This window comes from Bradysia coprophila, unplaced genomic scaffold (genome assembly GCF_014529535.1).
Source record: "Bradysia coprophila strain Holo2 unplaced genomic scaffold, BU_Bcop_v1 contig_561, whole genome shotgun sequence".
NCBI classification, from domain to species: domain Eukaryota; kingdom Metazoa; phylum Arthropoda; class Insecta; order Diptera; family Sciaridae; genus Bradysia; species Bradysia coprophila.
The window spans coordinates 2,428,569-2,442,258 of NW_023503807.1; the positions used below are offsets into that span (position 1 = coordinate 2,428,569).

The 13,690-nt window shown below is 36.5% G+C and overlaps 1 protein-coding gene across 1 annotated transcript in view; it reads right to left on the reverse strand.

Annotated features, from left to right (window-relative positions):
- LOC119083101 overlaps nucleotides 1–13,690 on the reverse strand; it is a 50,379-nt gene that overhangs the window by 13,078 nt on the left and 23,611 nt on the right. Inside the window, exon 2 of the mRNA XM_037192728.1 lies at nucleotides 56–1,433. Coding sequence (XP_037048623.1) covers nucleotides 56–1,409 — 1,354 coding nt within the window. The 5' untranslated portion in view covers nucleotides 1,410–1,433. The remainder of the gene's footprint in view (nucleotides 1–55; nucleotides 1,434–13,690) is intronic.

Here is a 13,690-nt window from a genome sequence, read left to right on the forward strand (position 1 = left end):
GAAACTTATCGTAAAAATCGCCAGACTCCAGCAACGAATTTAAAGACAAACTCACCGCTCATTATATCGATGTCGCCCTTCGTTTGTAATTTCGGCATCGGCATTGGATAATGCGATCTTGCGTGGGATGGATAGTGGCTCTGCTGAAATGCAATTTGACTGCGATTGTACGAACTGCCCCGTACAAGTAAATTGTTATGATGGAAATAACTCGGACTATCATCAATAGCCGGTTGCAACGGTGGCGGTAGAGATATGTTACGGTGTACATTGTTTGATCGATGATACATGGGGGGAAAGTAACTGTTGTTAGGTGTTGTGAATGCGCTGTTTTGTAATAAAAAATTTCGATTCGACAATCGGCTGTGTTGTTCAGCTGTGCCCGTACTGCTGCAAAAGAGTTCCGGTTGACTGGTTGGCTTGTGATTGGTCGCCATTGGCATTGTTTGGCAAACAAATGGTCGACTGTTGGCTGGATTATCGTCGTAGGATTTATGATGGGATGTCGGTCGCGGCTGAATGCTATACTTATCGTATGGTGGATACACATGGTGATATGTTTGTGGTACTGGTGGGAGTTTGTATGGCATTTTGGTGTCTTTATATCCTGACTGTTGTTGATAAGTATGCAGCGAATTCGTTGCTGGTGTTAATTTACTGTTGTAACATTTAGACGACGTCCGTTGATCAAAGGTTCCTAATACTTTTGTTTGCTGATTGCTAATGTCGTTTTGTACATTACCAATTGTCTGTGGAATAATCGCTGCGGTTGGTGGGTGCTGTGGGTGCTGTGGGTGCTGCGGGTGTGTTTGATGTGTTTGCTGAATTTGCTGTTGATTGAGTTGTTGATGATTGGTTTGATTAGATGAAGGATGTTGTTGAGTTGGTTGTATCTGTTGCTGCTGTTGTTGTTGTTGCTGTGGTATTACGAACGAACTGAATGACTTTTGTCCGATAGACGAACCACCGATGTGCTCGAAATCTGAATAGTTACTAACTGATGTTTGATTATATGCTGCTATGCCATCACCATTATCCAAACTTTTGGTGTAATGATACAAATTACCATGAAAATCATTCGCTGATGATACGGAATTGTTTCCTGTGTATCCGCCGCTGCACGCTTGAATTTCGTCATTTTTTTGCGTCGGCGATTTATTGATTGTATCGAGTTTAACACTAATCGTTGATTGGATGTCATGATGATGTTGTTGTTGATGCGTTGCTTGAACTTGATGTGGTAGCTGATGTTGTTGTTGTTGCTGCTGCTGTTGCTGCTGCTGCTGCTGTTGTGGTTGTACTTGACTGGAAGCTTGATATTCGGTGTAGCTATCATACGGTATCGAAAAGTTAACTGGTGGCAGCATGTAACTGCTGTGTTTGCCAGTGTAGTACACATTATTATCCATTTTTACATTATCACCAACTTAAATCTGAAAATTTAAAAAAAAAATGGAAAATCATTATAATAACAGCACACGACAGTAAATGGGGACAAATATAAATATTTGAAATAAAAACATTTAAAAATCAATTTTGTACTTAAATTGAACTGAAAATAGTCCGTAATGTTTATAGCTTTCGATTTTATACAATTCCGAATCCAATTGGTTATTCAAGCGCCATTTACACGGACAAAATTTATATTTTTGTTGTCCAGCTTTAGTATACACACAATTTTGAGGTATGCTCAGGCAATTTGACAAACAAACAAACATGGGGTGTTGCGTATACGAATAATGAGTTCAAAAAGTGTTAAAGTTGAACGTATGGTGGACGAAGCGAGAGACACGGGGTAAGTAGTAATATCTTTAATTGAGAATTTATACGCACAACCAGTCAGTCAGTCAATCAATACTCTTCAATACATTTTTATTCTCAACTCAATAGTGTAGTCGATAACGCAAATTCTGTTAAGGAACGTTTACCGAGCGAGTTCCGACAAACGAGTGATTGGAGGTTGTTGGGTACATCGAAGAAATAATTTTCTGAAGAAGAGACAAAAAATTCCTCCTCGTCCTTCCCCTCCCCACCCCTTCAAAGTTTAAATGCAGAGGTGTCTTTGTCGAATTATTGACAGGGCTGTGTGAAACGGAGAGATACGTGTGATAGCTCATTTTAAAGGTAAAGGTTCAAAGTTTTTTTTGACGCAGTTAGATTTTCCGAATTTTCCAAATCGTTTAAGAGTTTAAAAGTTAAATAATTTCTTAAATATGTTCCGAAGTAAATTTTTTTTTTGGTAATATTGTTCTGTATATCATTTGCTACAATTTTGCCGAAGAAAATAAAATTGTATTTTACAAAATGTAGGCGCCATATTAATTTTTCATGAAAAAATTCCATGGTTTCGCATAGGATTTTTAGACCGGTTTTTTGGTCAAAATTTCTTTTTTTGATTTTCTTGTTTAGATTGCTTCGAAATCATAAGAAATACATAGAAACACAAAATTTACGTCTTTAAACATGTTTAAAACGTCATTTTTGTCCATTTTTCAATATCAATTTTCGATTTCCACGCTGTCAGGGAAATTTGAACCACTCCCACATCCTTGTGATGGAGTACACAACTCCAAAATGATTTACTAGCTAAAGGAGAAAGCTAAGAAAGGTGTTTTGGTATTTCATGCTCCATCACAAGCATGTTAGGGTGGTTCAAATTTTCCTGAAGGCGAGGAAATCGAAAAATGTTATTTAAAAATTGACAAAAATGACGTTTTAAAAATGTTTAAAAACGTAATTTTTTTGTTTCTATGTATTTCTTATGATTTCGAAGCAATCTAAACAAGAAAATAAAAAAAATAAAAAATTACCAAAAAACCATGGAATTTTTTCATGAAAAATTAATATGGCGCCTACATTTTGTAAAATACAATTTTGAAATTTTGAGGCAAATGATATACAGAACAATATTTAAAAAAAAAAAATTTACTTCGGAACATATTTAAGAAATTATTTAACTTTAACCTTAAATTTAAAACATCAATTTGAAGAAAAGTCGGAAAAGTCTTAAACGATTTGGAAAATTCGGAAAATCTAACTGCGCCAAAAAAAACTTTGAACCTTTACCTTTAAAATGAGCTATCACACTTATCTCTCCGTTTCACACAGCCCTGTCAATAATTCGACAAAGACACCTCTGCATTTAAACTTTGAAGGGGTGGGGAGGGGAAGGACGAGGAGGAATTTTTTGTCTCTTCTTCAGAAAATTATTTCTTCGATGTACCCAAAACCTCCAATCACTCGTTTGTCGAAACTCGCTCGGTAAACGTTCATTGCGTTATCGACTACAGTCAAAAGCTACTCATGTAAGTGGATTTGGGGCTTATCAAGCTTGCGGAATGTATTTTGTCCATTCATAAAATTGCACAGAAGCTTTCAAAATCATGGTAAACATTTCGTGGTAATGATGATGAAAGTAAGAATAGTTTCCCCGTTCTGAAAACGGTTTTTAGTAAATTATATGAAGACTTAATTTTTTGTGTTGCAAAAGCCATGCAAATAATTAGGCCGGAAAATCTTGAAAATGTTTGGGTCGTCCTACCACAAACATAGAAATTTTTCGAAGTTACCTTGCATTACCACCTTTTGTGGCAATCCAATCCTATTGATTCTATAAAATTCCTCTCTCTCCATTCCCCATTGCTGAAATGTATTTATCGACAAGGACAACAAAAATAAGCGATGATCTCTCGCTTTGTGTTTTCTTGTATTCTTGGCATGATAGAGTTAGTCGCTTCTAGGTGATTTACTGCCAGTAATCTATCAGACAAACTCTATCAAAATCTCTTTGTAAGAACACATAGACCAAATCTAAGCAGATTCCTTCTCATTGCGATAAATACGTTTTATATGCTTCTGCACCGAAAACCGTTCATTCGATGAGGCGACATAACTACACGGTCAATATCGTCAGGAACGATTTTATCGTTTTTTGGACGATAGTATCGTTTTTTGGACGATAGTATCGTTTTTTAGACGATATTATCGTCCAAAAAAAGTTCATCCAGGACGATAATATCGTCTAAAATTATAAATTTTAAAATATTTTCAGGACGATATTATCGTTTTCTTGACGATATTATCGTTTAAAAAAACGATAATATCGTTTTTTTGGACGATACTATCGTTTTTTTGATGATACTATCGTCTAAAAAACGACATTATCGTTCAAAAAACGATAATATCGTTTTTTTGACGATAATATCGTCCTGGATGAAAATATCCGCTGGACGATATTATCGTTATTTTCTTTTTCTGAACAAATTTATCGTCCTGGGCGATAATTTTTGGGACGATAATATCGTTTTTAATTTATTTAAAATAAAAATTCTAGACGATAATATCGTCCTGGGCGATATTATCGTTCTGGATGGTTGTTGAAGACGAAACACAAAATCTTGTAGATAAACACCTTTTTATAGACGGCAAATATATATTAAAAATTGGTTCATTTGGTTCCGTAAATTTAAATTTTATATAGAAAAATTACACAGACTAATTATGAGACGATGCGAGAAAAAAAAATTAACTCCTAAGTTCCGACACCGTTCCGGCGCCCGGCTCGCATTGCGGCCCTCCGCTTCGCTCCGGGGCAATGGGCCGGATCGCTCGGCGTGTTAAAACGCTTTTTATGTATTCATTTCGTAAAAAGATGCATTATTTAGGGACGAACTAAACGCCTTTTTTAAACACTGATGTGTAGGTGATTTCCTCTGACAATTGTTTTTCGATATTTTGGAAGAGAATTCCGTTCTTGCTGCACCTCTGAGTAAAATTGAGTCCTGGACAATATTACCACCCAAAACTAAACGATAATATCGTCCTGGGCGATATTATCGTTTTTTTAACCGATAATATCGTCCAAAAAAACGATAATATCGTTCCTGACTATATTGACGGTGTGGAAATGTCCCGCCACCGTTCATTCCATCAATGAAGGATTCTTTACGGCTTCGCCTCGGATCAACAAACTTCGCGCGAAAACTCGACTTTTCCGTCCTTGTGACAGAAATATATCAGTGACAGTACACGACCCGATTTTTAGAACCGACCCGAAAAAATCATCATTACAACACTCGTAACACAACATACTTATTATATGCTTTTGATTTCCCTAGGGCCGAAAATGACTTATTGCATTACTAGGGAAAACAAGAGAATTGGTTTGGGAAATCAGAGCAAGTAAAGCCCATTACATCACAAAACTCTGGATAAAAATGAAAAGTCACGAAAACTGGCCTCTTCAACTTTTTATCCCTTCTCATGTAAATAACTATTGCTTGAAGCTCTATGAGGGAATGTGACATATTTCCATAGAAGAACTATAAAATAATACATGGGCTGCACCCTAAATTCAAGTCAAAACATAGCTAACGCCGACCCGTACGAAACACCTATTCGTATCAAAAGCCTTTACTGTGAAACTCTTCATTTCTTTTACTTCATTCTCTACTGAAAAGCTTTTCGCCCTTTAAAATCACTTACATTATCTTTCTTTGCCTTGTTAGCATATACAAATAAATTGCCGGAGGCAATATAGACAGCCCCGTACGAAGACAAATTTCATAAATTCCTATTTAAACAGCTATATACCGCTATATTTACCTATATTTTCCTATAAATAAACATTTCACAGATGAATATGCTATTATGTAGCTCTATATGCCTGTATATAGCTCAATATAGGTGAATATAGATATATATAGATGTCCATATATGGAATGCCTGAAACACCCCACACACATAACAAATTATTTCCATGTTAACAGAAACACTCTACAGTGGGTTCATTTTAGTTCGGAACATATTTGAAATTTTTGAGAGTTCTAAAAGTCATCGATGTTCCCAGTCAATAAAGCGTTTCCAGGTTATGATATTTTGGCACAAAATTTGAAAATCCCATAGCGAATTCAAATTTCGCGCCAAAATATCATAGACCGGGAAGAACTTAATTGACTGGAAACCTCGATGACTTTTAAAACTCTGATAAATCTGAAATTGTTCTTTCTAAAGATGAACACACTGTAAGTACCATTTTTCCCAAGATATATCACTTTTATTAAAATCCAATATGGCCACCGGCAGCCATTTTGTAAGGAGACCGGAAATTTTACCGACGCTTTACATTCGTTAATACCTTTCAAACAAAAAAAAAATTCAAGAAATTCGGTCAAAATTTACTCGAGATATTGACAAAATACTCCACGTTCACTGTACGGCCGAGTAGCCAGATAAGAGCTCACTCCAAGAGACCTAGCTCACGCTCCGGAGAACATAATTTCAAAAACTTTTTTTTCCCTGATTGGTACGGTCAATACCTATCTAATAAAGCTAAAACAGACGAAATATGTTCAAATGTGGCCGACCTACATACAAAAACTGCTTGCCGCCCTGTGCCTGTTTCACACCAAGGGGTCTAACTCACGAGTCGGTCATCCGATTTCCATAAACTTTTTTTTTGTTGATCGGTATTGTAAATACCTTTTATTTGACGTATCAGTTACAAGTGTAACGTTTAAATGTCCGGAGATATCTTCGAAAAACCGTAAAGCACTTATTGGGCGACAGCTCGGGAAGGGTCGATCCAAAATCACTCATCTTCGAACTTAGCCTGTCTTTTGACATTACCAAACGGGAAAAAAAAGAATTTTCAAAATCGGATGCGTTTTACTCAAGTTATCGTGCAGACGGACAGACGGACAGACGGACTTTTTTTTTCACTGATTTGGCATCTCTAGACAACCACAATAGGTTTCCCCTTACTCAGGGAGTCCAATTCGACGTGTTACGCATAAGACCCCAGTACTTCGTACGGGTCTAATAATAACTTTCCTTTACTAGGGACGGAAAATTGACTTTCCGTCCCTAGCGAAAAGTCTTTCGCTCCTTCGTAAAGGAAAACGTCATACTACACTCGGGAAATAATTGATATTTCGTATCACGATGAGTAAAAGTACCTCGGGCTAAAGCTCTCTGACACTTTACGAAATACGAAATATCAAATTCCTTCCATCGTATAGTAATATACTATTCTTGTATGCCACATGCGAAAGTCGACCATAACGTATCAGTTTTTCCCCTGCGAAAATGATCGATTACATGAAGAATATTTTCGGTTTATTTTGCGTGAATTCCTTTGATAATCAACTTTTAAATGAGGCAGACAATAAACCAGAATACATAGGATGCTGACACGTAATTTATTAATTCGTAAGTGACTTACCCGAAAAGCTTCCTCGTATATTTCTGAGCAACTTGCTACGGTAACTGTGTACCTCGATTTCAGCTAAGATGCCGAATCTTTATATTTGCCGAATATACAGCTTGTTGTTCAAAAACACACTTGTGAGTTTTCTTTTATCACAAAATTATTACCTAACGTAATGAACTATTTTCGAAACATCCAATGTAATCTACTAATCGTTCTACTGACGTAAATGACTATTCAATTAAGATATTGTTTACACTATTGAACTATTGTATAACTTTGATGCTAGAATTGGACCTCACAATAGTGACTATTCTAAGCCTGGCATTGGAACTTGCAATATGCAAGCGCTGATAAGAAAATCCTTCGGTTTTGTCCTACATATTGATAAATTATAAACTGGACATAGAAATGCAATCGTATGCAAAATCTCCTATCTGCCGAACAGTTGCAGACTCATCACAAAAAATCTCATGCACTCATTACAATATGATAACCGACACAGTTATGCATTCGGTTAATTGTAAATTATTTGTGAATAGGTTTGTTCCAAGGCCATACGAATTGTCAAATTACTGTCAAAGTTCATCCATAGAGACATACCTCATCAGTATTTGAAAACCGATCTCTATGGATGAAATCGTGTTCGTTCGGCCAGTGTAAATTCGTGCTTACAAATATTCGAAACAAACCAATTGCATATTCCAGCGTCAACAAATGAAGAAGTAGACTTCTAAGTTTTAGCATACCTAGTGACCGGCGTAACATATATAATGTCGATTTTCATTTTCAGTTTTTCCAACGCACTTCAAGCAAAAGTGCTTCGAGTGACAGCTGCCAAATAGTGGAAAATGTTTCCAGATTTTTTTACAGTGCCAAAATTTGTTTGATACACTGTCCCGTTTCAGTACTCTACTTAGAGTACCACTCATGCTTGAAGTGCGTTGATTTTTCGAAAAACCATTCCAATTATCCATTCTAACAAACGAAACTTTACTTTCAAATGGAAATGTGTTTTCAATTTGGTTTTCTTCACGAAATTTCTAGTTTATACGAAACTCATTTGCATTCAATTGTCCGACTGACAAATTATTTGAATATTCAACATCTAAAAATATAATTTCCAAATAATTTGTGATAAAGACACTGAAAAAACAATTTAACCAATAAAATTGTAACGACTAGGTCTTGTTTTGAAATGTTGTACAAAACAAAGCTTTTCAAATACCCATGTGAGGTATATGGAGATGACATGAAGAAATATTATAAAATGTTTAAATATAGACTCTGTCGAGCAGTAGAGGGGGGCGTGACGTAACATTGTCACGCAAGATAAGAGAAGAAATTGTCAATGACATGTTTGAAAGCCAAATTAGGTTCTTGATTCTCGACTACCTTGCGACTTTGCTAAATTTTTCTTTCAACCAATGCCATGGTCAGTCCCTCAACTTCCATCTGTTATTCGTAGAAAACAAGGCATCAGAACAGTCGGAGCGTTTGCTGCGACTTAGCCCCGTACGACCCGTAATCCTATTTCGTTCGTAACCATAATACGTCCGTAGCCGTAATACGCCCGGAACCCTAATATGTCTACAACCCTCTAATGCGTCTGTTACCAAAATGCAAGTCAAGTTGGGCATGGTCAAATTTACTGAAAGTGTTCATTTTTAAAATTGCGCATAGCGCAATTACGAAAGCCCGTACGAAGTACCTCTCAAATAAAACCAACAATTTACGATATTATTTTCTATTGGGTATTCAATTATCTCTCAAATGAAACCAAAACTAGCAAAATCGGATGAGATTTACTCGATTTATGTGCAAAAAACACTTAGGGCCGAGTAGCGGCCTTAGTCCAAGGGCCCAAATTTGAAACTTTTTTCGCCACGTTCTTTTTGGTATTCAATTAGATTCCATAAAAAACTAAATCTAGCAAAATCGGATGAGATTTACTCGATTTATGTGCAAAAAACACTTAGGGCCGAGTAGCGGCCTTAGTCCAAAGGCCCAAATTTGAAACTTTTTTTGCGATCATTCTATTCGGCATTCAATTATCTCTCAAATGAAACAAAATCTAGCAAAATCGGATGAGATTTACTCGATTTATGTGCAAAAAACACTTAGGGCCAAGTAGCGGCCTTAGTCCAAGGGCCCAAATTTGAAACTTTTTTCGACACGTTCTTTTCGGTATTCAATTACCTTCCATAAAAAACTAAATCTAGCAAAATCGGATGAGATTTACTCGATTTATGTGGAAAAAACACTTAGGGCCGAGTAACGACCTTTGAGCCCTCCCAACAAGCTCGCGTTGCATCCTACACAAAAACAATGTTCAGCAACTTTGTTCTACTCGTCAATACCTTTCATTTGATATATCACAAGCAGCTATTGCGTGCGTATTTCGGTAGATATCGTCGAAAGACTGAAAAACACCTATAGGGCCCTAGCTCTGGAAGGGCCGACCCTACCATGCCCATTTTCGAACTTGACCTTACTTTTGTCGATACCAATCGGGGAAAAAAAGAATTTTGAAAAAAGGTTGTGATTTGCTCAAGCTAGAGGGGTCACGGACGGACGGACGGACGGACGGACGGACGGACGGACATTTTTTTTATTGCGGATTCGTCATCTATGAACATAACAAAATGCTTTGCCCTTACTGTCTGCTTCCAATTCGACGTGTTACAAACGGCATATTAATCTTATAAGCCCCCAGTACTTCGTACGGGGCTAAAAATATATTACGCGGCGGCATGTGAGTGTTGTTGCTTTATGTTAGTGGAATTTTCGCACCAGCGTCACAATTTGAGATGTAAACATTACATCATGACTGATTGTTTAACTGTTTAATATTTTAAGCCGATTAACGTATGCATAACAAAACCAAAAATCTCTTTTTGTTGTAAAAATACGGAAGATTGTGAGAATCGATTTTCTCTACTTATTGATCCAGATAGGAGTTGTTGGGCACAATTGTAACAGAATTTTGGGTCGGGTGTAAATTTGCGAATTTCCGACAGGGAGTCAGGAATAGATTTTTAGCCCCGTACGAAGTACGAAGGGGCTTATAGGATTACGATGCCGTGTGTAATTGATAGGTATTGTCAATATCAATCATTTTTTTAAATCGGGTGTGTGGACCGTGAGTTAGGGCCTTAGAAGTCAAAAGCTACTAGGGCCCTATGTGTATTTTACATAGAACTCAAGTAAATTTCATTCGTTTTTCGTAATTTTTGTTTGATTTGGAAGGTAATCGGAGGCCGAATAGAATGTTGTTGAAAAAAAAATTAAATTTGGGTCCTTGGACTAAGGTCGCTACTAGGGCCCTATGTGTATTTTACATATAACTCGAGCAAATTTCATCCGTTTTTCGTATTTTTTGTTTCATTTGGAAGGTAATCGAACACCGAATAGAATGTTGTTGAAAAAAAAATTAAATTTGTATCCTCGGACTGAGGCCGATACTAGGCCCTATGTGTATTTATACTCAATAAATTAAAATTTTAGGTCAATTCGAAATTTGTGTTACATTTAAAAGGAACGTCGTACGGGGCTTCGTAATTGCGCTATGCGCAATTTTTAAGACGTACACATTTCATAAGAATTTTACTTTACCGACGTTTACGGGCGCAGTAGGTTTACGGTAAGAGTAGGGCGACGGACGAACTAGGATCACGTACGCAATAGATGTACGGGTCTGTACGGGGCTCAGTCGCAGCAAACGCTCCGACTGTTCTGACGGCTCGTTTATTTATTTATTTATTTATTTCGTCAATGGCATCCGCCCCTGTAACCTAATCGATACCGATTAGAAAAAGAACCATAGGTCCAGCATATTTGCAAGTGAAATCAGTCATGACATTTTGATCTTACCATTCAATTTGATTGGAATTTTCAACATTCTTGAGAAACGGTTAAATTCCAAGCACATGTTATTTATTGGTTCATGGTAACCATACTTAGTCCTGTGTTCATCGACAATGAGTAGATCGTCAGCTCGAGTGGGACGAGGATTTAGAGTAATTCTTCTCGTTATTTCAAATGAATCAAGACCACCACCTAAAAGGTCAAAAGTAAACTATGCACAGGCATTTATCCTGCGTCTAGCAAGCGGTTCAATGTCGATGGAGCAACATCTGTCAATGTAAGGTGGAAGTTTATAGTTCTCGTCACGTCTCACTGATCGTCTGAGTGCAAGCATCAAAAACTTCTTCTGCTGATCGTAGTTGAGAGAATAACTCAAATACATAAAATGGTCAACAATGCGACGAAGCATAATTTCGCTTTTAATTCCCGCCATTCTGTTCATGGAAGAACTACTAGACGTAGAAATGACATTTTCGTGGCTGCTAGCCATCCTAGCATTTTGAAGGCCCTTACCGATTATAACACTTTGGATGATGAATTATGTGGTATTAGAAATGCTAAATCCTTTAGGGAAAAGCTAAGGATTAAAGTGATGAAGGACTGTGATGTGTTCGTAGGTATCTCTCCTTTCTACTTTTTGAATTGATTTGTAATTTTTCTATTGATTTGTTTATTGTTTTTTATTTATCCAAAATTGACCTATGAATGATTCATTTAATTTTTCTAAATTAAATAAGATGTTTTTCGTTTTTTGATATAATGTTGTTTGGCAAACTGTTTCTTACAGTTTCCTACTGATTGTGTTCCACACTTAGAAAAAGGGACAATAATAAAGTGAAATTAAAAAAAAAAATCGATTCAATCCTATCAATGAAACTTTCTTGATACGGGTGCCAAACGACCGAAGCATATTCCAGATACGAACGCACACGTGCAAAATATAAACTCTTCAAGGTTTTGACATTCTTAAACTCCTTACAAGTCCTGATTTAACAGGCACGTAACATATAGCCAGTTTTCGAATTTTTGTTGATCCGAGGCGAAACCGATGTCAATTAGCATACCAAAATGTGACTATTCCGAGTTATGTAACGGATTTTACATGTTGAGGGCGTTGGTAGTAGTGCTTGAAACGGGGAAAGTACGGTTTGTCAAGTATTTTGGTTGAAACGAAAATAGTTATTTGTTTACAGAGTGGAGAAAATAAGAAATTCCTACAGTTCATCACTGTTGGATGTGGAATTTCCTATTCATATGTCAATGAAGTCATGACTTATTTCTCTGGGATGTAGTGTGTAAAATTCTATTTTCTCCACAAAATCTCAAGTGAACGGTTTACAGAAAATGCTGAAAAAATAGAAAGTTTCTAGCCTGAATTGTCATCAGTCAAAATGTCAACAAAACAGAGCCTAAAATAACATACATCGTTGGGGGAAAAGTGCACCAGACGCCCTCTGAGGTGCTCCAACGCCTTTTCCTGTCCTCCGGCGGAGGACGCCTCTTATTTTCTGTCAAAAAAATATTTAGAAAAATAATTCAAAAGAAATATTTGTGAGACCAGAAAAAAATGAAAACCATTATGATTGCTTATTTCAAATCAATTGCTTTTAAATTGTTGCACTACCTGGACAATTGACAATCAGAAATATTCAGTGCAAAGTGTGAGAAAAATACAAACTACGATTCAAATGAAAAAGACCACAGACCATGCATATTAGATAACACCGATTGTAGATAACATGGAAAATTAATGATTGGGGTTTCTACCTCGCTTTTATATCAAAACTGCGCTCACCCTTACATTTTCACACTCGAAACTTGCAATATCTGACGGTAGTAAATATATCTCTCTAAAACTAAAACTCTCAATGCGAGTTGAAACAAAAATTTCTTCGGTTGAAAATTACTCGAGTTATGGTGTCGACGAGATACAAGATCTTTTGAAAATAATGGATCCATTCACGAACTTATCCTGTAAATTTTTTTGGAAAGTAGAGATCTACTGGAAAATAATTCTGCTAGATAATTCTTGCACTTCTACTTCAGGAGCTCGGTAATAGAAGATCAGTTTAGATTTATTCATGTTACCGTGTAGAAATAAGTTTAAATATATTCTACATTTGTCGTAGATTTTTGAAAACCTACTATACATTCTTACAGTAGTAAATACACGAAATTCTGAGTATCCGACTGACACTTCATTTCGTAAAATTGTTGTTTCCGTTAGCTTTATAACACCATGATCCATACGATACCATACCACCATCTATTATTCTTCATTATTTTCATTACCGAAATTTAATAGTGGTGCAACATTTTCGCTCGCTCCGCTCGCAGTTCTTTCTTTTCTGATCTTAAATAAATGATATTTTTTGATTTCCAACCTCCACAAGATTCCTTATGTTAGTCCCTGTCTCTAGCTTCACTTTTCTTAGTGTTATTGTCAGGGTTTTATGACTGTGAGGCAAACAGGAATTTGAGTCGCTCGACCGACGTTTACAGGGCATTAAAGTCGTGGTGCTATGGTAAATGAAAGGCATACACTCTGAAAGAAATGTGACTTTGCTATTTCAGAACCGAAACCTCAGTGTATGGGAAAATATTCTTTCTTTAAAC